The sequence below is a fragment of the Lissotriton helveticus genome, chromosome 4_1, assembly GCF_964261635.1.
Source record: "Lissotriton helveticus chromosome 4_1, aLisHel1.1, whole genome shotgun sequence".
NCBI lineage: Eukaryota > Metazoa > Chordata > Amphibia > Caudata > Salamandridae > Lissotriton > Lissotriton helveticus.
Genome location: NC_136063.1, coordinates 1817953557 through 1817980852, shown reverse-complemented (window position 1 = coordinate 1817980852; position 27296 = coordinate 1817953557). Strand labels below are relative to the sequence as shown.

General features: G+C 47.6%; 1 protein-coding gene across 3 annotated transcripts in view; it reads right to left on the bottom strand.

The window, feature by feature from the left end:
* LOC144829368 (xaa-Pro aminopeptidase 2-like) overlaps nt 1-27296 on the bottom strand; it is a 449433-nt gene that overhangs the window by 403605 nt on the left and 18532 nt on the right. Inside the window, exon 2 of one of the 3 annotated variants that reach the window (XM_078688440.1) lies at nt 20378-20452. In XM_078688440.1, the coding sequence (XP_078544566.1) occupies nt 20378-20426 (49 nt within the window). In that variant the 5' untranslated portion in view covers nt 20427-20452. Of the gene's footprint in view, nt 1-20377; nt 20706-27296 lie in introns of those variants that run through there. The other 2 variants (XM_078688439.1, XM_078688441.1) reach the window with 2 other exon arrangements.

The following is a 27296-nucleotide window of genomic DNA, read 5'->3' as shown; positions in this document are numbered from 1 at the left end:
TGGGCATGCCAATGTTCCCGCCCCCCCAAAAAAATTGCCACAGTCTTTCTGCCTCCCCTGGAAGGCAGATGGAGGCAATAGCCCACAATCTGGCCCCAGGGGGCAGAAAACACACTAGGCACCTCGGATTTTTTTAATGTATATGTGGGTGGGAACTACCCCAAATGGGCATGCCAATGCCCCCACCCCCCAAAAAAATCCACAGTCTTCCTGCCCCCTCCAGGAGGCAGATTGGGGCAATAGCCCCTGATCTGCCCCACGGCTGGCAGAAAGGCCACTAGGCACCAGGGATTGTTTTGTTTTTATACGTAGGGGTGGGCCCTGCTCAGAATGGGCATGACAATGCCCCCACCACCCCAAAAAAATTTGGCAGTCTTTCTGCCCCTTGGTGGCAGATGGGGGCAATAGCACATTATCTGCCCTCTGAGCGGGGTCAGAACGTCCACTATGCACCAGGGATTATGTTTTTCTTATAAATAGGGGTGGGAGCTGTCCAGAATGGGCATTCTAATGCCCCCACCCCCAAAAATCCTCTGGAGTGGCAGAAAACCCACTAGGCACCAGGGATATGTTAAGGCCCATGTCCGGGATTAGCCCCAAACATTTTGGCTTTTTCAGTGACATTTTTGTCTTATCTACCCCCAAGCGGGGGTAGAAAAACACTAGAAACTAGGGAGAGTTTGTGTGCGTGTGAACTCGAGTTTCGCTGACGGTCTGCGTGTATTAACATTTAGATGGCATTTTGATGGCAGTGTGTGTGGACCTGCACTTGGCTAATGGTGTCTGTGGACTCGGGCTTGATGATGGTGTGTGTAGATTAGCACTTGGCTGCAGGGCCAGACTGGCAGTAGCGGGCACCAGGCGTTTCCACAGTGGGCCGGAGGGGTGGGATACAGTTTTCTGGACGTGGGGGCCGGTTTTGTCACTGGGGGCCAGTATTGCTTCAGTGCTGCAATATTAGCCCCCAGTAACAAAAGAGGGAGCTGTGCTTTTTACTAGCACATCCCTCTCCCAGGGCTGATCAAGCAGCAATCTGCCAGGGCTGGTTGCTGTTCCCAGTCTGGCCCTGCTTGGCTGGCGGTGTGTGTGGATGGCACTTGATGGCTGTGTGCATGGATGGCACTTGTCTGGTGGTGTGCATGGATGGTGATGTGCATGTACTGACTCTTGGCTGGCGGTGTGGCTTGTATGGATACCCCAGCGTTTTCTTACCCAGAATCCCCCCAAAAACCTCAAATTTACTTACAAAGCACATTTTCAAAGACATTACAAAGACCTTTCTCCTGAGGCGGAAGCCGGGAGCTACAGGCACAAACACTCGCTCATTTTAAACCACTTGAGAGTCACAATATTACTTGTTTTATGCTAAAATTGCCCTGCTGACTAACTGTGTGAATGTGTGCGTGTTGATATTACGAACCCTACCTTCCACAGCTGCACTCACCCGCCTTCAGCCTCACAGCAGATCTTAGCGCTGCAGAGGTCCCGCAAGGTAAACAAACTTTGCCGCCATTTCACGCCGCACTCAGTGGCCACGCCCCTTTTTACGAGGCCACGCCCCCTGGGTATTTAAGCCGCGAAACCTGGCATCTGGTTAGAAGACCTTTCTCCTGAGGCGGAAGCCGGGAGCTACAGGCACAAACACTCGCTCATTTTAAACCACTTGAGAGTCACAATATTACTTGTTTTATGCTAAAATTGCCCTGCTGACTAACTGTGTGAATGTGTGCGTGTTGATATTACGAACCCTACCTTCCACAGCTGCACTCACCCTCCTTCAGCCTCACAGCAGATCTTAGCGCTGCAGAGGTCCCGCAAGGTAAACAAACTTTGCCGCCATTTCACGCCGCACTCGGTGGCCACGCCCCTTTTTACGAGGCCACGCCCCTCTAACCAGGGCCCTCAGCCTCTATAAAAATGTGCATGTACAGAACGCGCAGCGGGCGAGCGCAGCGGGCGAGTGCAGCGGGCGCGACGTTTGCGTGCCGAAGGCGCGCCTAAGGCAAGCCCGTCTGCGCCCGTCCGCGCCAGCTCCGGGCCGAGGGCCAGCCATGCTGCCAGTCCCTCTCCAACCCCGAGAATCACGTGGACCAGTACTCAGCTACTTGACATAGGTAAGAAATCTTGCCCTTCTCCCACCCCTTGTAGTTTCCCCCTACTCTGCCCATTCCGGCACAAATGTCCTAACTGTCCTTTCTACCTCTGCCCTGACTGGACCCGACCTAGGAATTGTACACCCACAACCAACCAACTCCCCCCTACCAATACCTACGCCATGGGTTTGGTAAACTGTCGCTCCCTACCCAGCCACGCCACTGACATCTGGCTTTTATTGTCTAACTCAGCCTGGGATGCACTATTCCTAACAGAGACCTGGATAAAAGACTCTTCCAACCCGGACATCGCACTGGCCCTTCCCACTGAATACTATTTCACGGGACTCAGCCGGGAAGGCCTCAAAACAGGAGGAGGAATCGCGGTGATTCTAAAGAAACACCTGAAAATCACCTCAAGAAAAATACCTAACATTAACCCCATTGAAGCTATGTACTTCTCGATCTCCGACTCCACCACAGCAGTTTGCTCAGGGATCCTGGTCTATAACCCTCCAAACTCCCCTCAACCTGCAGTCCTAAAACTATTGGATGTAGCAGCAGATCTCTCCCTCAAACACCCCCACTTCATGGTTCTGGGCGACTTCAACCACCATGTCGATGTAATCAGCTGCAACCGCGCCGCCCAACTCCTCGAGTCTATGCTAAACATTAATCTCACGCAAAAAGTAAGAGGCGCTACTCACAAAGCAGGTCATACTCTTGACCTTATCTTTTCTAATAGCGAGAAACTTAAAATCCTCCCTTCCTTACCCCTACCATGGTCCGACCATTTTCTCATACCCTTCGAACTACCCCTAAACTCAGTCACAAAACAAGAGTCCGCCATTAGAGCTAAGGGCAGAAAATGGCATAAACTTACACTTGCGGCCCTAGAACCTAACTACCACAACAGTCTAATCCCTCTCCCGGACGACCTCAACAAAGCAGTGAATGCACTAAACAACGACCTCACGGCCGCAATCGAGAAAGCCGCACCTCTTCAAAACCTCTCCTCCCGTAGGAAACAAACTTCGGCCCCATGGTTTACGGAAGTACTACGGGCACATAAAAGTACATGCAAAAAGCTAGAACGCCAATGGAGACAGAACTACGATACAGGAGCTAAGGCCCTATATCGACAAAGCCTTAAAGAGTTTCGCAAACTCAAACGTCAATCCATGACCACCTATTTCTGCGAAACAATTGCCAAAGCAAATAACTCTACCAAAGCTCTATTCAATATAGTGAAAGAATTCACTCACCCCAGCGCACTATGCACTCCTGTTCCCGGGTCACAGACGCTATGTGAAAACCTATCTAACTTCTTTGAAGAAAAAATTGCCAACATAGCGGCAGCAATCCATCAGAAAGATCAAGATTCCTCCACCGACCCCATCCCTAGTAGCATGCATGCATTCGCCTCATTTCAGCCCCTAAGCAAAGAACTTGCTCTTAAACTACTTCTGGAATGTAAATCTGCCTCACCCCTGGACCCAGCCCCTGCTCCGATCATGAACGAAATCGCCCCCATCATCATTAATCCCCTTCTAGATATCTGGAATGCCTCATTACGCACGGGGGTGGTTCCCACGGCATGGAAACACGGCATGCTAATCCCCCTACAAAAAAAAACTGGCATTGACCCCTCCTGCCTAAACAACTACAGACCAATTTCACTTCTACCCAAGCCTGCAAAAGTTCTGGAAAAAGCCGTCCAAAAACAACTGTCCCACTACCTGGAATCCAACTCCCTATTCCACGACACCCAGTCAGGCTTTAGACCTGACTACAGTACTGAGTCGGCGCTGCTCGAGGTATCCGAATCGATCCGCGAATGCACGGACAAGGGAGAGGAGGCCATGCTGGTACTCCTCGACCTATCCGCGGCATTCAATACCATCTCACACGATAAACTGCTGATTCGTCTACAAGAAGTTGGTATCAGCGGACCCCCCCTGGAATGGATAAAATCCTTCCTCACAGATAGAATACAGCAAGTGATGCTGGGACCTTTTCTCTCCTCAAAAAAACTGCTGATCTGGGGCGTCCCTCAGAGCTCTGCCCTCAGCCCGCTCCTGTTTAACGTGTACCTCAAACCTCTGGCTAAAGTTGTTGAAACCTGGGGCGTCAAAGTAACCTTTTACGCTGACGACACCCAATTGGTGTTCGCCTTCAAAGAACACACAGAAAAATCTTTCAACAACTTCCGTCTCTGCATGCTCAACATCGCAGCCTGGATGTCCGCTAACAACCTGAAACTCAATACAGACAAAACCGAGGTTCTGTTCTTCAATCAAAAATCACCTATTTCCCCCAATCTCTGGTGGCCATCTGAACTTAACCCCCCCCAGAACCAGTTCAAACCGCCCGCAACCTTGGTTTTCAATTCAACACCTCCCTCTCATGCACAACCCAAATAAATAAAGTCACTTCTGCTTGCTTCGGGAAACTCCGAATGATAAAAAAAATCATTCCCTACCTGCCACTCGAATCCCGTAAAACGGTGGTTCATGCCCTCATCACTGCTCATCTGGACTATGCCAACAGCCTATACGTAGGCGCCCCCACTTACCTCATCCACCAACTCCAAAAAGTCCAGAATGCAGCTGCCAGGTTAGTCTGCAATATCCCATACCGCCATTCTATCACTCCCCACCTAATCAAACTTCACTGGCTCCCAATAAAACTCCGTATTCAGTTTAAGGCCCTGACCCTGGCTTTCAGAGCACTTAATGACCGAGGCCCACTCTACCTACGTCAAAGAATGAGATTTTCTCAAGCTCCAAGAAACTTGAGATCAAATCACCTCCGCCTCATGATCTGCCCCCGCTTTCGCCTCACTCGTACTGGGGAAAGGGCCTTGGCAGTAGCCACCTCCAAACTATGGAACCAACTACCCACTGAGCTAAGATTCCTAACGTCCGAACCTCAATTCAGGAAAAAACTGAAAACCTGGTTATTCTCGCAGATCTAAAAAACCCCCTCTCCTCGCCATCCCTCCTGAGAATATGTCTTCAGCGCCGGGACACCTCCGTCGGAGGTAGCTGTGCGCTCTACAAAATTCTAAATAAATAAATAAATAAATAAATTTTCCTCATATTTTTGTGTGGGTAAGTTGTAGGCTCACCGCACAGGAACAAATGTACTACCACCCAACATTCACCTTGGTCTCCAGAGAAGAGTGATACCTCACTTGTGTGGGTGCTCAAATTAGCGTCACCCTAAAAACGTATAACCAAACTGACATTTTGGACACGCTTTGGGCCCCCTTCAATCTCGAGATGTTATTGGCTCTTCCATGTCATAGGCACTTGGCCCATCCACAAAAGTAAGGTATAATTTTTATTAGGAGACTAAGGGGAATGCTGAGTGGTAGGAAATTTGTGTTGTGCGGTGATCCCACAACTTTTTCACACAGATATTAGAGAAAAAGTTAACTTTTTAGCTACATTTGTGGTTTGCATCAGATTATGGGAAGGACAATGTTGGGGGATCAACAGAAGCCACACTTCCCTGGACTCCCACTGGTGTCTAGTTTTCAGAAATGTCTGGATTGTTGAGGTTCCACTAGATGACTGCAAGCCCGGGACCAAAAATACAGGTGACCACCTATATAGCATAAAACAACCTGGTTTTTCAAGGAGGTCATCTGCGTTTTTGATCCTGGGCTCGGCAGCCATCTATGGAAACCTGCCACATGCAGACATTTCTGAAAACTAGGGGAGTGCAGGGAGGTGTGGCTTGCACAGACTTTCCAACATTTTTCTACCCAGAATCGCCTGTAAACCTCAACTTTAGCTACAAAAATCACATTTTCCTCACTTTTCTGTGTGGCAAAGTTGTGGGATCACTGGGTCGCCACATATTTCCTATCAAACAGTGTTTCCCCAGGTCTCTCAATAAAAATAGTGCCTCACTTGTGTGGGTAGGCCTAAATCCCATAACAGGAAATGGTCCAAAACGTACTGGGTAGACTTCAAAATTATCGATCGCAAAACTACCTGGTTTTGCGAGAGAGTCACCTGCGTTTTTGATCCTGGGCTCAGCGGCCATCGAGGGAACCCTACCAAACCCAGGCATTTCTGAAAACTAGACACCTAGGAGAGTCAACGGGGTTTGGCTAGTGTGGATATCCCAAAATGTACTACCCAGAATCCCCAGCAAACCTTAAATGTAGCTAATAAAATCACATTTCTTTGTGGGAAAGTTGTGGGATCACCGGACTACCACAAATTTCCTACCACCCAACGTCGCCCCAGGTCTCCCGATACAAATAGCACCTTACTTGTCTGGGTGGGCCAAGTAGCCATGACAAGCACAAAATGTATTGTGGAGACATCAAAATTACCAATTACAAAATGACATTTGTGCTGGCATGGGGATCCCAGACGGAAATATGAGGGAAATGTGATTTTATCAGCTAAATTTAAGGTTTGCAGGGGATTCTGGGTAGGAAAACATTGTGAGATCCATGCAATTCACACAACCCTGGACTACCCTGAGTGCCTAGTTTTCGGAAATTTGTGGGTTTGTTAGGTTTCCCTAGGGGCCAAAAACCCAGGTGACCCCCCCTTGCAAAACCAGGTTGTTTTGTTATTGATAATTTTGATGTCTCCACAATCTATTTTGGGCCCTTCCCTGCCGCGGGTACTTGGCCAAACCACACAAGTGAGGTACCATTTTTATTGAGAGACCAGGTGGAATGCTGGGTGGTGGGAAATTTGTGTCATCCCAGTGATCCCACATCTTACCCACACAGAAAAATGAGAAAAAGGCGATTTTTAAGCTAAATTTGAGGTTTTCAGGGGATCCTGGGTAAGGAAATGTTGGGGGATCCATGCAAGCCATACCTCCCTGTACTCCTCCGGGTATCTAGTGTTTAGAAATGTCTGGGTTTGGTAGGTTTCCTCAGATGGCCACCGAGACCAGGGCCATAAACCCAGGTGACCCCTCCCCCCTTGCAAAACCAGGCAGTTTTATGATTGGTAAATTTGATGTCTCCACAATACGTTTTGGGCCCTTCCCTGTCGCGGGCACTAGGCCCACCCACACAGGTGAGGTACCATTTTCATCTGGAGACTTTGGGGAATGCGGGTGGGTGGAAGTTTGTGGATCCACTCAGATTACAGAACTTTCCATCACAGAAATGTGAGGAAAATGTGTTTTTTTTTACAAAGTTTGAGGTTTGCAGGGGATTCTGGGTAATAGAATTTGGTGAGAGCCACAAAAGTCACCACATCCTGGCTTCCCCTGGGTGTCTAGTTTTCAGGCATGCATAGGTTTGCTAGGTTTCCCTAGGTGCTGGCTGAGCTAGGGTTCAAAATCTAGAGCTGGGCACATTGCAAAAAAAAGGTTCAGTTTTCACTGGAAAAATGTGGTGTCCACATTGCGTTTTGTGCCGTTTTCCTATCACGGGCACTAGGTCTATCCACACAATTGAAGTACCATTTTTATCAGGAACTTTGGAGAATGCGTGAGGGTGGAAGTTTGTGGATCCATGCAGATTCCAGAAATTTCCATCACAGGAACGTAAGGAAAATGTGTTTTTTTTACAAAGTTTGAGGTTTGCAAGGGATTCTTGGTAACAGAAGCTGGTGAGAGTCACACAAGTCACCCCATCCTGGATTCCCCCGGGTGTCTAGTTTACAAAAGTGCATAGGTTTACTAGGTTTCCGTAGGTACTGGCTGAGCTAGGGTTCAAAATCAAGAGCTAGGCAAATTTAAAAAAATGGGTCAGTTTTCACTGGAAAAATGTGGTGTCTATGTTGTGTTTTGGGGTTTTTTCCTGTTGCGGTATACTGGGCCTACCCACACAAGTGAGGTACCATTTTTATTGGGAGGCTTTGGGGAATACGGGTGGGTGGAAGTTTGTGGATCACTCAGACTCCAGAACTTTCAATCACAGATATGTGAGAAAGATCTGGGTATTTTTTATAAAGTTGAGGTTTGCAAGGGATTCCAGGTAACATAACCTGGTGAGAGCCACACAAGTCACCCTATCCTGGAGTGCCGTGGGTGTCTAGATTTCAGAAATGTACAGGTTTGCTAGGTTTCTCCAGGTCCCGGCTGAGCTAAAGTCCAAAATCCAAAGCTAGCCACATTGCGAAAAAGGGTCAGTTTTCAATAAAAAAATGTAATTTGTCCATGTTGCGTTTCGGCCCGTTTCTTGTCGCAGGCACTAGGCCTACCCACATAAGTGAGTTACTATTTTTATTGGGAGACTTAGGAAAACACAGAATTGTAGAACAACTGTTATTACTTATTTCCTTTCTATGCATTTCTGCCTTCCAAATGTAAGATAATGAGTAAAAAAGAAGTCACTTTGAAAAATGTCCTATAATTCACATGCTAGTATGGGAACCCACAATTTCAGAGGTGTGCAAATAACTACTGCTTCTAAATTCTACATTTTGTTCCCATTTCAAAAATAGATAGGTGTCCTTGATACCTATTTTTTCACTCTATAAATGTACTGCAATATACCTGTTACACAATGAAAACCTATTGCAAGGCGCAGCCCAGTTATTGGGTCTGGGTTCCTCTGGTTCTTGGTGTATCTACAAGTCCTATACATCACCACAACCAAAATGGTCCAGTGGACATAATGGTATATTGATTTAAGAAATCTGCCATACTTAGAATAAGGTACAGGTGAAAAAGTTGGCACAAACAGCTGTTTTTTTCTACTCAATTTCAATATATTATTATTTCAACTGTTAGTTTCTATAAGAAAACCTTGAAGGATCTGCACAAATGATGCCTTGCTAAATGCAGAATATTGTCTACTTTTCTGAAAAGTATAGCTTTCTGGGATCCATTTTTGCTTTCACTCCCATTTCTACCACTAACTGGAAGGAGGTTGAAAGCACAAAAAAGAGTAAAAATAGACTATGTTACAGTAAAATGCCAAAACTGTGTAAAAGGTTTTGCTTTTCTGAAAAAGTCTACCTGTTCCTGAAAGCTGGGAAGATGGTGATTTCAGTACCACAAAATATTTGTTGATACCAGTTGCAGGGAAAAAACTGACGCTTTCTTCTGTGCACTTCCGCCCCTCCCCAAAAAACAATGTTCAATCAATCAATCAATCAATCACGGAATTTGTAGAGCGCACAACTTACCCGCGAGTGTCTCAAGGCTCTGGGGAAGAAAAAAGGGAAGAAAAGAGGGGGGGTGCCGCTACTGGTCGAACAGCCAGGTCTTGAGTAGACTCCTGAAGGTCAGCAGGTCTTGGGTCTGTTGTAGGCTGAGTGGAAGGGTGTTCCAGGTCTTGGCAGTGAGGTGGGAAAAGGATCTTCTGCCTGTGGTGGTTATTCAGATGTGGGGGGCGGTGGTGAGGGAGAGGTTGGCGGAGCGGAGCTGGCAGTTGGGGACGTAGAAGAAGAGCCGCCTGTTGAGGTAGGCTGTGATGGTCTTGTGGAGTGCCTTGTGTGCGTGGATGAGGAGTTTAATGGAGATTCTCCTGTCGACGGGGAGCCAGTGCAGGTTTCTCAGGTGGGGGGGGCGATGTGGCTGTGGCGTGGTACATCGAGCATCAGACGTTCTGAAGAGTTTTGAATTCGTTTCAGTCGTTTGATGAGCTTGGACGGGCTCCTGCGTAGAGGGCATTTCCATAGTAGAGTCTGCTACGGACAAGGGCCTGGGTGACTGTTCTTCTTGTATCTGTCGGGATCCACCTGTAGATGTTGCGGAGCATGCAAAGGGTGTTGAAGCAGAAGGGGGAGACTGCGTTGACTTGCTTGGCCATGGAGAGCGTTGAGTCGAGGATGACTCCCAGGTTGCGTGCGTCGTCAGTGGGTGTCGGGGCTGCCCCCAGTGTTGTACGCCACCAGGAGTCGTCCAGGCTGTAGGGTTGGAGCCGAGGATGAGGACCTCCGTCTTGTCCGTGTTCAGCTTTAGTCAGCTGCTCTTCATCCAATCAGCGATGGCCTTCATTCCTTCATGGAGGTTGGATTTGGCGGTGAGGGTGTCCTTGGTGAGGGAGAGGATCAGTTGAGTGTTGAGTGTCGTTGGCGTAGGAGATTATGTAGAGGTCGTGCTGTTGGGCGATGCGTGCAAGCGGGGCCATGTAGATGTTGAACAGTGTCGGGCTGAGGGATGATCCCTGGGGTACGCCGCAGATGATCTCGGAGGCTTCGGATCAGAACGGGGGGAGGCGGACGCTCTGGGTTCTGCCAGAGAGGAAGGAGGTGGTCCATTCCAGGGCCTTGTCTCGGATCCCTGCGTCGTGGAGGTGTGCGCGTAGAGTGCGGTGGCAGACAGTGTCGAAGGAGGCGGAGAGGTCCAGTAGGATGAGGGCTGCAGTCTCACCTTTGTCCAGCAGGGTCCTGATGTCGTCGGTGGCGGCGATGAGGGCAGTATTTTTTATCTTAGTTGTTGAAGATGTGGTGCGGAATAGGGTCTGACGGGGAGCCGAAGTGGATTGTGCTCATGTTCTTGATGGTGTCATTGATGTTCACGTTGGCCCGGGCTAGTAAGGGGTCGTGGTCGATGGTGTGTTGTGAGTCTGGTGTGTCAGTGTCTCTTGGGGCTGTCTGGGTGTTGAAGCTGTCATGAATGTCGGTGATCCTGCGGTGGAAGAAGGTGGCGAGGGAGTCGCACAGGGCTTGCGATGGCGGGATGTCGTTGGTGTTGGAGCTGGGGTTGGAGAGTTCCATCACGATGTTGAAGAGCTCCTTGATGTTGTGTGCGTTGTTGTCGAGGTGGTATTTGAAGGAAATCCTCTTGGCAGCCCTGATGAGGTGATGGTGGTTGCGGATGGCGTCTTTGTGGGTTGCGTGGCTGTCCGGTGTCTTTTCGTTGTGCCATTTCATCTCTAGTTTCCGGCAGGTATGCTTGGGTGCTAGGAGTTCCGGGGTGAACCAGCTGGCTCTCTTGCTGGTGTCTCTGTAGGTGGATTTTTTTTGCCGGGTGAGGGTGTTGGCGCAGTCGTCAATGCATCGTCTGAGGTGGCGGGCAGCGTCGTCGGTGTTGGAGAGGTCAGTGGGTGGTCCATTCCAGGGCCACCCACCTGATGTATTTTGTCTAAATTCTGGGTCTCCTCTAGGGGAATCCACAGACCCCGATTACCTTTAAAATCCTCAGGATGTTGGAAGGAAAGGACGTACATTTGGCATGAATACCTTATGTGGACAAAAAGTTACAGGGGCCTAAGCGCAAACTACCCTAGATAGCCTAAAAAAGGCTTAGCACAGGGTGGGAAATGGCCTAGCAGCGAAGGGGTAAAATAAATAGTTATTTTTAAACAATGTGCCCGGCACCAAAGTGGCTGCAACAGTCATAACACATTAAGGAGTTTCAGTAACTTATATTGTTCAACTGCTCACCAAGGTACAACTAACAATATTAATCACATATGCGAAATCAAATGCATTTGCCATTGCTTGTTAAATGCTAGGCACTTAGTGAGCTATAATCAAGATTGAAAGGTAGGGTTCTTTCCTGTCAAAAGGGTTATTTTGACAGGATCTCCTATAAGTTTAAAAGATACAGGCGTCAGGCTGCACGGGCAGACCTGAAGCCATGCATCTTTATCACTTTAGCTCGGGGATGGCACAAAAAGTGTTTCAGTGCACAGGTGACATTTAACTTTCTGTTATCGGTTATTTTTTTGCACCATATATTATGGCCTTACTATGAAGTTAAATATGTCATCTGTAGACTACTCAATTTTACCATGTTTCAAGTGGCAGAGCACATACACTGGGGCATTGACAGCAGTGCCACAGTGAGCAGAAATAAAAAAAACAGCAATAACAGTGAGTAGGGAATCGGGATGACCACACTGACTATGGCTAGAGCTGACAAAGAGGAAACATGCTTCAGGTTTGCTCCATTACGTGCTGCCCTGGTATGTAGTACAGTACCTTTCTTTTGTATTTAGCTCTTGTTGCTGAAGTAAGCGTGTTGCACTGAGCTTGTGTCAGTCGTTCCTACCTCACTGAATATCCTGTGGCATTCTTTATTATTGCTAGGTGCACTCAGGAAGACGTTTAGGTTACATATGAGGTTGCACATAAATGTCTTTCTGGAGCAGATTGTGCAGATAATGGGGACAATAGTTATGACCAGCTCTGCAGACAAGCTAAAGGTAAAGAAGATTGTAGTATTGTTTTCCTTGACAACATAACCTGTATTTTAAAAAGATTTGATCTACAGAGCCCACATCATAGCCAAATAAACTTGACATTTGGCACTGAATATTTAATTGTAAAATTATGGTGACAAAGAGAACCAACTTAAAATTGAAACTGAATTCACTTCAAGACACTATATATTATAAGTAACTTACAGCCTGATTCATGTACGGGCCGTTTTGCGTGGCCCTAATAGCGAATCATAGCGACTCGCTATTGAGGACACGCAAAACGGTATTCATGTAGGAATTGCTAAATAAATAGCGATTCCTACATGTTCTCTATTTGCGAGTAGAAAATTGCTACTCGCAAAAAAAGGAATAACTCCCCATGCATTCCTATGGGCCAAAAGGCCCATAGGAATGAATGGGGAGTATCCCTTATTTGCGAGTAGCAATTTACTACTCGCAAATAAGATAGCGATTTTAAGGGTGCCAGGGGTGTCCAAAGGACACCCTGTAGCACCCCTAAAATGCACATTTGAACAGGTGTTGCGCACACACATGTCCAAAGGACATGTGTGTGTGCAACATGCAACTTAGAAAAATGCTTTTAAAAGCATTTTTCTAAGTTTTTGCTATTTACCGAGAGGTCTGACCTCTCGGTAAATAGCGGCCCAAATTTGCAAAATCGCAATTTTTGAAAGTGTCATGAATAGCATTTAAGGAATCTCTAATAGAGATTCCTTAAATGCTAATCCTCGCATATTAGCTAATTCTTCATTAGCGATTTTTGCATTTGGGATTGTGAATCCCAAATGCCAAAATTGCACTCGCAAAAGGCAAGATTCTGAGAATCTTGCCCTTTGCGAGTGCAATTTAGCTTCATGAATCAGGCTGATAGTGTCCAAGTGATAAACTCCTCTGCACAGAAATTTGCAAAGTGCGAAATGGGTCTTGCACCGCAGCAGGGTATATTCTAAGAACCCTCCAGCCTCCTTCCCTATGTGGGATCTGAGGAGGTGTGCTGGTTTAGATCGTCCGCCCGCCCCGAATTCTTGTCCCTTTCCAGACGTATTCTGTGATTTTCTCCTGTATGACCCTATAGATATCACAGAAAAAAAAACGAGAGCCATAGAATATAACTGCCCCATAAATAGTAATCATAAGGCCTAATCAATCAGACCACCAGGGCCATCTCAGACCATTCCTTAATCACGAAATTATTTTAGAGATAAGTAATCCAGGTCGAAGATTAGACAAAATGAAGCTAAATTCTAAGTGGCTTCATGGCCGGCTCTAGCCTCATGGTGGCCCTGGGCAGGGAGCGTAGGTAGGGGGCCCCGGAAGAGGGGGTCCGGGCAGGGCGGAGAAACGCAGGCGCAGAGGCCAGTGAAGAGGAGGGGGGTCAGAGGTATGGAAGTGGAACAGAGCCGGAGGCCGCCAAATCCCTGCCAGGGGCCGCCTCGCAAATATGTATCCATCCTCAGAGGATTATTATATTAAGGATATATATTGCGTGGTGGCCCCTGGGGTTTGGTGGCCCTGTGCAGGTGCACAGCTTGCACATGCCTAAGGCCGGCCCTGGTGGCTTAATCCATGTAAAAGACAATCAAAGATAATAAGCTAGTACCCGTGAATACATCTCAACGACACATGCACAAATACACCACTGAGAATATATTAGCAAACAACCTGCAAACCTACACACGTTGGTATATGGGCCTTGGCATATTACCACGATGCTTCCTGTCACAATCGACCTCAAACAAATAGTGAATTACAATGTGCTCCTAAACACACACAGATAGATGTGTGTAAAAACACACACACAAACACTGTGTGTTGACTAGGGAGAGGTGTGGCTCCGCGGCCAGGGCGACTGACGCTGGAATCTGGGGACCACGGTTCGATCCCTGGCTCCGGCGGCAGGTTAGCCCAGCACCATGTGACTCTGGGCAATAGCTCGCTTAATCTTCCCGACGGCCCCCAGCGCCTAGAGACCCTTACGGGTGATTGTGCGCTTTACAAATGTGGACTTTACTTTTTACTTTACACTACTGACAAGAGAACAATGTACATCTAGTACAGCGACAAAGGTACAAAGTGAACTTTCACCCAAGTGAACCACAAGTCCAAACCAACATTCCCTTTATACAACAGTGACATGTTTGTCACAACTGACATCTGGAAAAAATGACAATTAATATATGCCCCCCTCTTTAGAGCATCAACCACAAAATCCAGGGCACATAGTTTAGGAGACACAACGACCAACATGAGATGCATTTACAGGTTGGAGGCGAAGCACTAATGGCACATTGGCTGTGTATTCCATCTCTATTCACAAACATATTTTTCAGGTGGGATCAATACCTGTACAATTTCTACGGATTGCATCAGAATAAGAATTAATACCATAGGTCCTCAACCTGCCGATTTATTATAGTTTATTTACATATTTTTTGGGGGAAGGGTTCGGGAAATGCTATGCCACCTGCTAGTAGCCTTCGAACACACTGGGACAAGGATACATATAAAAGGGAGATTAATGTATACACCTGGAAGTAGATGAACTTGTCAGTCAGCCAATAAAAACGTAGGGGCCGATTCACAGAACTAATCTGAGAAAAAATCCTAAATTTACTACTTTGGTATTCACAGAAGGCATTTAGTAGTAGTAAAGTTAGGATTTTGTCTTAAATTTGGATTTTGTCTCAAAACCAACACTTAAGACAAACTTAAGTTTAACTAAAGTTTAATTTAAGACAAAATCCTAACTTTACAACTACTAAATGTCATCTGTGAATACCAAAAGTACTAAGTTTAGGATTTTGTCTCAGATTAGTTCTGTGAATCGGCCCCGTAGAGTTTATGGCAATATGGTGCAAAAGCCTCAGAGAAGAACAAACAAAATTCTGGGAAGCCTGAAATGATGAAGGTATAAACCGATCTTAGATGTTTAAGGGGCGGATAACCATACAGACCTATCATCTGCAAGGTGATACACCTGTAAAATCAATCAATCAGAACACTTGTAAAGCGCGCTACTTACCCGTGAGGGTCTCAAGGCTCTGAGGGGAGGGGGTGCCGCTACTGTTCGAAGAGCCAGGTCTTGAGGAGTCTTCTGAAGTCGAGTAGGTCTTGGGTCTGACGTAGGTGGGTAGGGAGGTTGTTCCAGGTCTTGGAGGTGAGGTAAGAGAAGGATTTGCCGCCAGAGGTTGTTCGTTGGATGCGGGGGACATCGGCGAGGGCGAGGCTGGTGGAGAAGAGCTGGCGGGTCGGGGTGTAGAAGTTGAGTCTGCTGTTCAGGTAGGCTGGTCCGGCATTGTGGAGTGCTTTGTGTGTGTGGGTGAGGAGCTTGAAGGTGATCCTCTTGTCGACTGGGAGCCAGTGTAGGTCTCTCAGGTGGGGGGTGATGTGGCTACGGTGGGAGACGTTGACTATCAGTCTGGCGGAGGCGTTTTGGATGCGTTGTAGTCGTCGTAGGTGTTTGGCTGGGATTCCTGCGTAGAGTGCGTTGCCATAGTCCAGTCTGCTCCTGATGAGGGCCTGTGTCACCGTTCTTCTTGTTTCGGTCGGGATCCACTTGTAGATCCTGCGGAGCATGGGGAGGGTATTGTAGCAGGAGGAGGAGACGGCGTTGACCTGTTTAGACATGGAGAGGGAGGAGTCGAGGACGAATCCTAGGTTGCGTGCATGGTCGGTGGGTGTCGGTGCTGTTCCCAGTGTGGTCGGCCACCAGGAGTCGTCCTAGGCTGAGGGGGTGGGTCTGAGGATGAGTACTTCCGTCTTGTCCGAGTTCAGCTTCAGACAGCTGTTCTGCATCCAGTCGGCGACGGCCTTCATTCCCTCGTGGAGGTTGATTTTGGCGGTGTGCAGGTCCTTGGTGAGGGAGAGGATGAGCTGGGTGTCGTCGGCGTAGGAGATGATGTTGAGGTCATGTTGGCGGGCCATTTGTGCGAGGGGGGCCATGTGGATGTTGAACAGCGTCGGGCTGAGGGATGAGCCCTGGGGGACGCCACAGATGATGTCGGTGGCCTCGGATCGGAAGGGCGGGAGGCGGACGCTCTGGTTACTGCGGGAGAGGAAGGACGTGGTCTAGTTAAGGGCCTTCTCTTGGATTCCGGCTTCTAGGAGGCGTGTCTTTAGAGTGCGATGGCAGACCGTGTCCAAGGCGGCTGACAGGTCCAGGTGGATGAGGGCTGATGTTTCGCCGTTGTCTAGTTGGTGCCTGATGTCATCTGTGGCGGCGATGAGGGCTGTCTCGGTGCTGTGGTTTTGTCTGAACCCGGACTGGGTTGTTGTCTTCCAGGTGGTGGGCCAGTTGCATGTTGACGATTTTCTCGATGACCTTCGCCAGGAACGGGAGCAGGGAGATGGGCCGGAAGTTCTTGAGGTCCTTGGCGTCCGCCTTGGGCTTCTTGAGGAGGGTGTTGATTTCGACGAGTTTCCAGCTTTCCGGGAATGTTGCTGTTTCGAAGGAGATGTTGATGACCTTCCATAGTTGGGGTGCGATGGCAGTGTCTACTTTGTTGAATACGTGGTGTGGGCACAGGTCTGACGGCGATCCTGAGTGGATGGAGTTCATGACCTTGCGTGTCTCGTCGTCATTGACGTTGGACCAGGAGGTCAGGCGGTTGGCGCTGGCGTTGTTCCCAGGGGGGGTGGGGTCTGGCGTAGTCGGGCGGTCATGGTGTTGAAGCTGTCATGGATGTTAGCGATCTTGCGGTGGAAGAAGATGGCTAGTGAGTTTCACAGTTCTTGTGAGGGCGGATGTCGTTGGCGTTGGTGCTGGGGTTGGAGAGTTCTTTTACGATGCTGAAGAGCTCTTTGCTGTCGTGTGCGTTGTTATCCAGGTGGTCTTTAAAGGAGGATCTCTTCGCTATTTTGATGAGGTGGTGGTGTCCTTGTGGGCTGCATGGTTGTCCGGAGTGTGTCCGTGGAGCCATATCTTCTCTAGTTTCTAGCAGGCGCGTTTGGAGGTCTGCAGCTCGTCGGTGAACCAGGTGGCTCTCTTGCTGGGGTGCTTTTTGGATGGTTTCTTGAGTGGGACGAGGGTGTTGGCGCAGTCGTCGATCCACTGTCTGAGGTTGCGGGCTGCGTCATCTGGGTTGGTGAGTCGGTGGGTAGGTTCTGGGCGAGGGTGGTGATCAGCTGGTCTTCGGTGACTTTGCTCCAGCAGCAGCAGGGCAGCTGTTGGGTGAGGTGGTGCGTGGTTGGTTTGTTGAAGGTGAAGTGGATGCAGCGGTGGTCGATCCAGTGGAGTTTGGTGGTGTGGTCGAAGGCGACGTGGGTGCCTCTGGAGAAGAAGGGGTCCAGTGTGTGGCCAGCGGCATGGGTGGGTGTGGTGGTGAGTTGTCTGAGGCCGAGGTTGGTGAGGTTGTCGATCAGGGTGGCGGAGTTGGGGTCATTGTTGTTCTCGAGGTGGAAATTCAGGTCACGAGGAGGATGTAGTCTGTGGAGGCGAGTGCGTGGGAGCTGGCGAGGTCGGCGATGGAGTCGCTGAATTGTGCTCGGGGTCCGGGTGGTCTGTAGATGAGTGTTCCTCTGAGGGTGGTAGTGGGGTCGGTGTAGACCTGGAAGTACAGGTGTTCGGCGGTGTTAAGGGTGTCGTCTGCATGGGTGGCGACCTTGAGGGTGGACTTGTGGATGATGGCTATTCCTCCTCCGATTCCGTTGGCACGATCCCTGCGGGTGATCTTGTAGCCGTCCGTGATGGCTATGGCAATGTCAAGCGCTGAGGAGTCGTTCTACCAGGTCTCGGTCCGGAAGGCCACGTCTGTGGTGGAGGTGTGGAGCAGGTCCCAGAGTTCGACGGCGTGTTTGCGTGCGGAGCGGGTGTTGAGGAGTATGCATCGGAGGTGTTTGGGTCCGGTCCTTGGAGGTTTGGTGGTCCTGTTGCATGTGAAGCTGCAGGTGTGGCAGGTGAAAGGTCCATGCGTCTGTTTCGGTGTGGCTTGGAAGCAGGTGTGGTTTCGGCCGGCATTGAGTGCGTGGAGGGTGATGGCATCGTAACGGAGTCTGGTGTTGTGGCGTACGCGGGGTCCAGGGGTGCTGGCGCGGTCCAGGCACGGACAGGCGCATACGGGCTTGCCTTTGGCATGCCTGGACGCGTGAACTAGACACTTGTCCAGTGCAGGCCCCAGTGCCCTGGCCAGGATGACCCGATCTGCAAAGAAATGGTTGTAACTAGCATCACTGGCATCCTTCTCTACTTCTCCATCCCTACACATTCAACAACAACTGTACAGGAGGGGCACAGAGAACAACCCATCACACATCCAGGATAGCGCAAGTGTACACAGTCCCGTAATTGTTGCTGTTAAGTGTGAAATTCTCAGAATTGCAGCTCATATTCGGATGGCATTAAAGATATATATACAACACAGATGCAGCAGTCCACGCCCACTCATATAAGGGATATCAAATTATGGTGTACTTACCAGCCTGAACTAACACGGTCTATACCTAAACCAGACAACGCCGCATATTGCTGTCCACCTGCATTGCCACCAGTGAAAGGGACCCTGCTAGAAGGTAAAGTAGACATGGCATCTGAATGCCCACTTACCTGGATACCTTTTTAAGGAACCACTTAGAAAAATAGAAAAACCGCCAAGAACAGTGTATTTCAAACATTGAATGTGATTCCAGCAGCCAAACAAGCCAATCCAGCATTCCACTCTCCAAGAGAAGAGCATCAGACGCCCCACATACAGAGCAAGGCAGCGGCTGCATGCTGGAGACGCCGAAAGGTCCTGATAGTGAACCCCAACTCTCACTGACAATATCACCACTGACAAACACTAAGGTCATGGGAAAGGAACGGGTAACATGACAAAATGCCTGACTTCACAAAAGAGAAAAAGTTAAATATTGCATAGGAGGGATGTATGACATTACAACGCATGCTTTTACCACGCATGCCTTTACAACGCAGTTTTTACAATGCATGCTGTTACAACGCATATCGCTTAGGGGTGCTGGATAGTGAATAGTTTAATTTACTATTCCAACTCCAGTCCCCGTGGATAGTAGGGAAGGTGTTGGATAGTAAATTAAATCTATTCCCTATCCTAGAGCGCCCCCCAGCGCAATGCGTTGTAATGACATGCGTTGTAATAGTTGCGTCGTAAAGGCACTGCGTGGTAAAAGTTGCGTTGTAAAGGATGTTTCCCCATAGGAGGTATGTTAACAAGTAAAGGCATTTAACTGTTATGGCCAAAGCAAAGAACAGACATTGGATGTCAGTTGCAGTGGATTGGTATTCGGCATAACACAGCTCCAGCGTGGTGCAACCAAAGATCACATAAAATGACATAATTATGACCTCAATTAATAGCCAATAGGCGTTCACCACTAATGGCCAATGACAAGATGGAATGGGAGAAGCCGTTGTGTCACCCATCCTAAAATGGGGAGCACATTGCCGGCTTTACTCAAGCCGATGTTGATCAACAAGTTGAACACTGGCCCATCTTGAAGATGTATCTTTAAGTACAGTCAGTAGGGATGGAGTGAAAGAAGGGTATTCTCACAAAACAATCTACCAATGATAACGAAATGGAAAATGCAAAAATGTAAACATATTGTGGTGGATTACTCTAATTGGAGTAATTACTCTAGGCGCTTCAGAAAGTTTAGCTTGATTGCTTGAGTGCTTTGAATATTGAAATGAGTGTCTACCATAGTACGGGAATCAGCAAAATTAAAAAAGAGCCAGACAAAGCAAATTACTCAAATACATTGCACTTTGAATATATAATTTGGGAGTGAATTTCAAGAACCTTCAAAGAGAAATTGTACATAACACATTAATAAAAAGACTTGTAGCGGAATAAGTGACAGTGGAAAACCAACATAGCTGCATTTATCGTGTTTTGGGTAATACATTTCAAATAACTCAGCTAAGCCAGCCACCATGATTGGATCTAAAATCACAAAAGAAATAACTTACATAAATTCTAGTTTAACGGATGTGCGGAGTTCAAAAGAAAACATAAAAAATAAATACTATTTAAAAAGTACACTTCATTTTCAGTTCTCGTTGATCCGGATTCACAGTTATTCATGTAAATTATGTGGCACCCGTGTGACCATAAAATGAAAGAATTGCATTTTTCAGCTCGGTGAAAATACATCACTTGTCAAGGTAATATTAGTGCTGTTTAAGATATAAACAAGCAAATAAAATTCACTAACTTACCATGAAGAATGTAAATCAGGACACAACATTTCAAAGAAAAAGATCCCATAGTGACTGCAGAGCTGGGTGGTCAACCTGCAAGTGGGAATAAAGCCAGGGCCAGATTAATGGATCTGTGGAAGAAATATAAAGCAGGGTCGTGCTTTTCTTGTAGTCCATCCCACATTCCAATTATGACACACTCTGATAGGTGCTAGCTCTTTCATTATCTTCAGGGAGTTACTGCTGCTGCAAAAGACAGCTGGATGAACTGTGCCATAAAAGTATTTTCTGCTGATTACAGATAAGAGATGAGAGACTTTACTGAACTGCCTCCATGTGACAGAGTAAAGGTTGCCAGACTTACTCTTTAATAATTATGCAAACCATGGCAACCATTAACCTTTTAATGACACCACCTATTGCGAGCAAAATGCATGGCAAAGAAATAACAGAGAGAGAATCAGCATCGTGACCAAAATGTTCCTACTGCAACTATGAATTTTATAAATGTACAGAAAGAATCCACATTCAGTAGTTGGCAGAGTGGAATCACATCAAATTTGTCAGAGTTAGAACTTTAATCAGACAGCATTCTTTTTGTGATGTGGTGTAAATCTATTAAACTGTTTTCGAAAAATTTCCATTTAAGGAGAAGCTCATGGTGGGCATGAAGTGCTTAAAAATGTAAATATATCTGGACTGTGGTGTCCAGATATGCTCTGCTTGGCCAATTTAAAGGGGAGCAGTCAGTCCTCATTGGGTGGCCACAACATGAACAATATATTGTGGCAGCCATTACAGGTCAGGGACATGATCCCTGCATCATGAAAATGAATGAAAAAAACTTAATGGGCAGGGTGAGCACACCTGACCCCCAGGGGCATGTGAGAGAGGTGTTAAAGTTGGAGGGCATGGTCTGGGGCCATTCATGTCAGAAGGAAGTTCTTTATTTAATTTTAGGCTCTTAGGTAAAAAAAAAATGTAATGTTGGCTTCTTATATAGCACACTAATCACCCCAAAGGGTCTCAAGGCGCTTGCTTTGGGAACCCGTCCTGGTTTTTCCCTGTGAGATAGCCCCTACTGGGCACCCCCAAGGTGAAAGCCAGGCATCCCGCTGCGGGGGGCGTAGTGGAGTTTGAGCAAGCTATTGCCCAGAGTTGCAGAGTGTGAGCCCCTGATTTGAGTAGGCACCGAAGCGAGAATTATCGATTCTCTGGACATTTTGAGCTCAGGACCCTGCCGCGTCGGGAATTGAACCCTGGTCCCGGTCTGACCTCTGCTTCAGGGTCTGCCTCCTCTAACCAGTGAGCCACACTTCTCCACTGGTTACAGCAGCAGCTATTCGAATGAACCACTCTGCACCCTAAACCCTGGACGCCCATCCCTGCACTGTGCTTAGGCCTGCCTCACATGGACAGAAGGTTCATTCTTCTGCCCATATTTTTGCTTGCTCCACCTGCTGCTTCTCTTGCCCTGCCGCTAACCCCCAATAACCCCCACCCCCCACCTCAACACACTACTCACACAACTGCACTAAACCCCCTACCGCCTCCCATAATACACCATGCCGCCACTCGCCTATTCCTCAACACCCGCTCTCTCGCCAAACACACCTACAGGACCTCTCCACAAGCCTACTATTTCTCTCGGAAACCTGGCTTAACCCAGCATCAGCTCCAGACATAGCAGCAGCCCTCCGATAGAATATCGAAAGACAAGACAGATTGAACAAAGCCGGAGGAAGACTCATTTTTATCTACTAATGGTCTGATTATGAGTTTCTCTGTATATTCCAACCAGTGCGCAAACCCCTATTTACGCACAAGTTGGAATTACTAGTTAAAAGTGATATAACATATCCGTAAATTATCAGATGCATTAAATACCTAAAGCTTCATAAAATTTTGGCAGGTCAAACCTGCTGTAATTTAACTTTGGAAATGTGGGCTGTACCATGCGGATTTTAGTGCGTTAACCACCAGAATCCGCACATTATTCCCCAATAACTCGTAACATGTGCTATTTATTGCACCCAATAAATAACTAGGCATAGGGTATCGTTATTTACCAGGTGTGATAAATAGCACCCTTACTTGTAATAAGGCCCATTGAGGAACTCAACTGCTTCACCGCGTAGGCCAGACCAACAAGTGATCTGCAAAAATTAATGGCCTTCAAAATTAGCACCTGAAGCATCCCACCCTGGGAGGAGCACTATGCTACTGTTCCCTCAGACCCAGATACATTTTCAGCTCCACTCTCACAGACCTCATCACCCCTCTAGCAACCTCAAAATCCATCTAGAGGAAAAAAGTAAACCCGAAGTCCACCACTCCTGGAAAGTCTCAGCATCTTAGGACTTACCCAACTAGTGAACCACTCCATCCACATGGATGAAAACCTCCTTGACCCACTCTGAATGAATTTTCCCATCGTCACAGTAGACAAGTGTATCCTGTTCACCTAGACAGACCACGTCCTTCTCTATTTTGACCTGCATCTGCATAACTAGCCAATAATCACCCACACCCACACCTAGACAACCTGACCCCAATGGAACAAAATCCCCAAGGACATCTGCATCACTGTGCTCTGGTCCTGAAGTCTGGTGATCACAATGGCCTAGCATGTTCCATTGCAAACGTCAACATATTGATCACAACTTTCCCAGATTCCCTGACTCCTCTGAGGCCCACCAAAACGTCCCTATCCAAGCCACAACCAAGCTAGTGCACTGAGGAACTCTGGCTCATGAAGCAGCATGGGAAGAAACTAAAACAACGGTGGTGGCACTTCCATGACAACACCAACAGGGTTGTCTACAAATCAAATCCCCGGTTATACCACAACGCCTCAAAACTACCAGGAACCTAGCCATCACTGGAAGGATCTCAATCAGTTCCAAACCTCTAAAGAGATCTTTCCCATTGTGAAAGAATATACGTCCCCATCTGCCAGTTCCTTGACCATCACCCAATCCTAGGAACTCTGCAGACAACTCTCTCACTACTTCATGAACAACATTGACACCATATACAATAATTTACCCCCAACCAGACTGCTCCACCCTCGAAGTCCTCAACTCAAATGACAGAAACTCCCTGGAAAATGCATTGCCCTGCTAGCCTGCCATCACCTCAGTGGAAACCACCAATATGATATGCACAATCCACTTAGGAGCCCCACAAGATTCTTGTCAGCAGTACATTTGTGCCAAATTGCTTGAACCCATCTCCATAACCCTTATCCATCCTCAACTCATTCTTCTCCAGTGCTACTTTCCCAGACTCCTGGAGACACCCCACTATCCTACTGCACCTTAACGAACCTTCAGCAGACCCCTTACATTGGTCAGCTACAGACCCAAATCCCTTCTACCATACCCTGTCAAAGTCCTGGTTAAACTCATCAATGTCTGCTGGCTAACTACATCAATGTGAGCCACATCCTCGGCCCTTCCAAGTCCAGAACAGACCTAACCACAATAAAGAGAAAGACCTCATCGCTACCACCAATGACATCTGCCTTATCATCCACAAAGGGGACACAAGTACACTCCTCCAACTAAACCTCTTGGCTGCATTTTACACTCAATCAGGTGTTTGTTAAGCGTGACTACTCACCCGTAAGGGTCTCAAGGCGCTGGGGGGTAAGGGGGTCGACAGGATCCAGTTCTTCCAGGAGGGGGTCTGTCGAAGAGCCAGGTTTTGAGGTTTCTTGCGAAGATGGGAAGCAATGTTATCTGTCTGAGGTGGAGCGGAAAGTCATTCCAGGCTCTTGCCGCGAGGAAGGAGAAGAAGCGGATTCCCTATCCGCTGTTCAAGTATGCTGGTCCGGTGTCGTGGAGGGCCTTGTGAACGTGGGTTAGCATCTTGAAGGTGAATCTAGCTTCGATGAGGAGCCGTGAAGTGTGCGCAGGTGCTCAGAGATGTGGCAGTGTCTTGGCAGGTTGAAGACCAGTTTTGCTGTGGCGTTTTGGATATTCTGTAGCTTGTGGGTGAGGTTTTTGTTATTCCGGCATGGAGTGGGCTGCCATAGTAGAGCCTGCTGGGGACCAGGGCGTAAGTGATGGTCTTTCTATGTTCGAGGGGGATCCATTTGTAGGTCTTACATAGGAGGGGGAGGATGTGGAAGCAGGAGGACGAGACAGAGTTGATCTGGTGGTCCATTTTGAGCTCTGAGTCCAGGATGATTCCCAGGTTGGGTGCGTGGTCCGTGGGGGTGGGCGGGTTTCCGATGTCGGGGTGCCACCAGGTGTTGTTCCAGACATCAGGGTTTGGGCCCATGATAAGTACTTCTGTTTTGTTGGTGTTTAGTTGTAAGCAGCTGTTTTTCATCCATTTAGCGACGGCTTCCATGCCTTCTCGAAAGTTGTGTCTGGCGGTGTTGGGTTTGTTGGATAGGGTGAGGATGAGTTGGGTGTTGTCTGTGTATGACACAATGTCTCTCTTGCCCGCCTCATTCAAAGCCTCAATCACCAACCACTATAATGGATTAGCACCTTCCTCTCCGGATGCACCCAAATGGTCAGCCTCCTTATCCATCTGATGCCTCCCATTTGAGGTAAATGACTCAATCCTGAGACCCACAATCTTTAACATCTACACATCCCCATCTTGCCAACATCTTTTGCTTACATGGATTTTGCACCATCTCTTGGTGGATAAAACTCAGCTCATCCTCTCCCTATGAGAATATACCTTCATCATCCTGCATCAGAGGCATGCCCTTGGTATTAGACTGGGTGAAAAGGGATTGCCTCAAATTCTTTGCCGTACTGAGACTGACGTGGACATCACGTTGCTCTACTCTAAGTGATCGCTCCTGCGGCACCTATACAGATCCTTCCACCTGCTGGTGCAGAAGATCATTAAACAAGCATGTAGACTTTACCTCCCTTGAAAAAGTTCGGAGTTTGTCGGCTGATATTCTCCCACCCATAAGGACCTACCAAAGAAAGCATACACCCTTCTTTTGCTTATTCAGACTTCCTACCCCTTCCTTGAGTCCTGATGAAGACCCGACATAGATGCACATGAATCCACACTAAGATATAGGGTTGAAACGTCAACGTTCTTTACGTAGATCCGTCCACACAAAGTTGCAACATAACCAAGGAAATACTATATCCAGTTGTAACTACTGTATTCTCAAGTGGACATTCTTTACCTATTGTTTTGTTTATGTGTATGAAGACATGTCTTGCGTTTTATTTATGTACAGCACTCTGTCACCAGTCACAACCAATCACTAAATGTACATACAGTTTATATGTCCTCGTGTTTCGGACAGCAACGTATAATTTGTGGATTAACTCTTTACAAGGTTTTTACTACATATTGACCTTCTGAACTACATACAGTTGTGTGTGTCTTCTTATATCCTCTCAAGGGATATGACGATTAATATGTATTAAGTACAGTGTTTCAAATCGATTGCATCCCCAACAGAACTACTATTATTGTTCAAATTCAACAGTGAAAAAACAGAAGTGGTCCTCTTTAACAAAGGCACTTAACTGTTGTTCATGGAGTGGTGGTCCACTAAGTTAGGACCGACTCCTTGCCCATCCAACGTGAGCAGGAACCTGGGTATCGTGATCAACAGTGGACTCTTCATGACAAATCAAGTTAAAGAAGTCACCTCCACCTACTTTTACACCCACAAACTAATCAGGAAAATCTAGAAGTGGCTCCCTTTCGACATCCTCTGATAAGCAACTCCTTGTCACAAGCAGGCTCAACTACCGAAAAGCCTTCTATGCTAGTATCTATGCCCAACTCATCAAACGTCTCCACTTTATACAGAACGTAGCAGAAAGACTCACATTCAAACTCCCACACCACACTCACATATCCAAACGCCTTAAAGACCTCCACTACTTCCCTATCCACGAGCGCACCCTTTTCAAACTCCATACACACACCTACAAATCATTATACAACGAAGGCCCAGCATACTTCAACAACTGCATCCTCTTCCACATCTTGGCCTGCCACCTCTGCTCAACCAGCCTCCTTCTCACCCACAGCCCATGCATCCACAGGACAAGAACAGGAGGTCAAGAAGTATCCTACCTCACCTCCAGAACCTGGAACGAACTTCCCTAACGCATCAGTGCTGCCAGCCTCATTCCTTGAATTCTGGAAGAAACTTAAAACGTGGGTCTTCTAAAAAGCCCCCAAACAGGCAAGTACCCATGCCCACCCTGATCCCCTTCACAAATGCCAGGATACCCTCTTGGGTGATATATGCATCCTACAAATGCAAAATACCATAGCATAGGTAACTTATTTTTACTTTCCTTTTTAATTTTCCAGAGTCACTCTTTCTATATTTTCACATTGAATTTTTTTTAAACAAGATGCTGTAATGGAACAAATGTCATTATTTTTGTTCCACTCAACTTGCAAAACAACAAAACTCCTAAATTTGCATTCTGGGCACTTGTAAAATGGGCAACAACTCAAGGAAATTCGCTCATATCTCCCCAGTAAAAAGAGCAGGGGGGCCACATGCCTTCAAAGGCCCCTGGGATCCCATCCACTGACCCTGCACAATTAGTCTGTCCCGGGGATCCCACCTCAGAACTGAGTATTTTCCCTGCCTGCACTAGCACAGGCAGAAAAACATACGCTTGCTCCTATCTGGTGAGAGCATTTTATTACTCCTGCCAGGTGGGCGCGAACATGCCTTTCCTGCCTGCAGCAGCACAGGCAGGGAAGGGATGTCTGCTCTCACCTGGTGGGAGATTTAAACATGCTCCTGCCGAGTAGGAGCAGGCTTTTGTTTCCCTGTCTACAGTTCTGCGGGCAGGGAAACAGACAATATTGCTTCTGCCCAGAGTGAGCAAGCATGTATATGTGTCCCCCACCAGGTTGAGGCAATGCCTGCTCCTGTACCATGAGGGGAGATGGCTGGGGCTGTGGGGCTCCA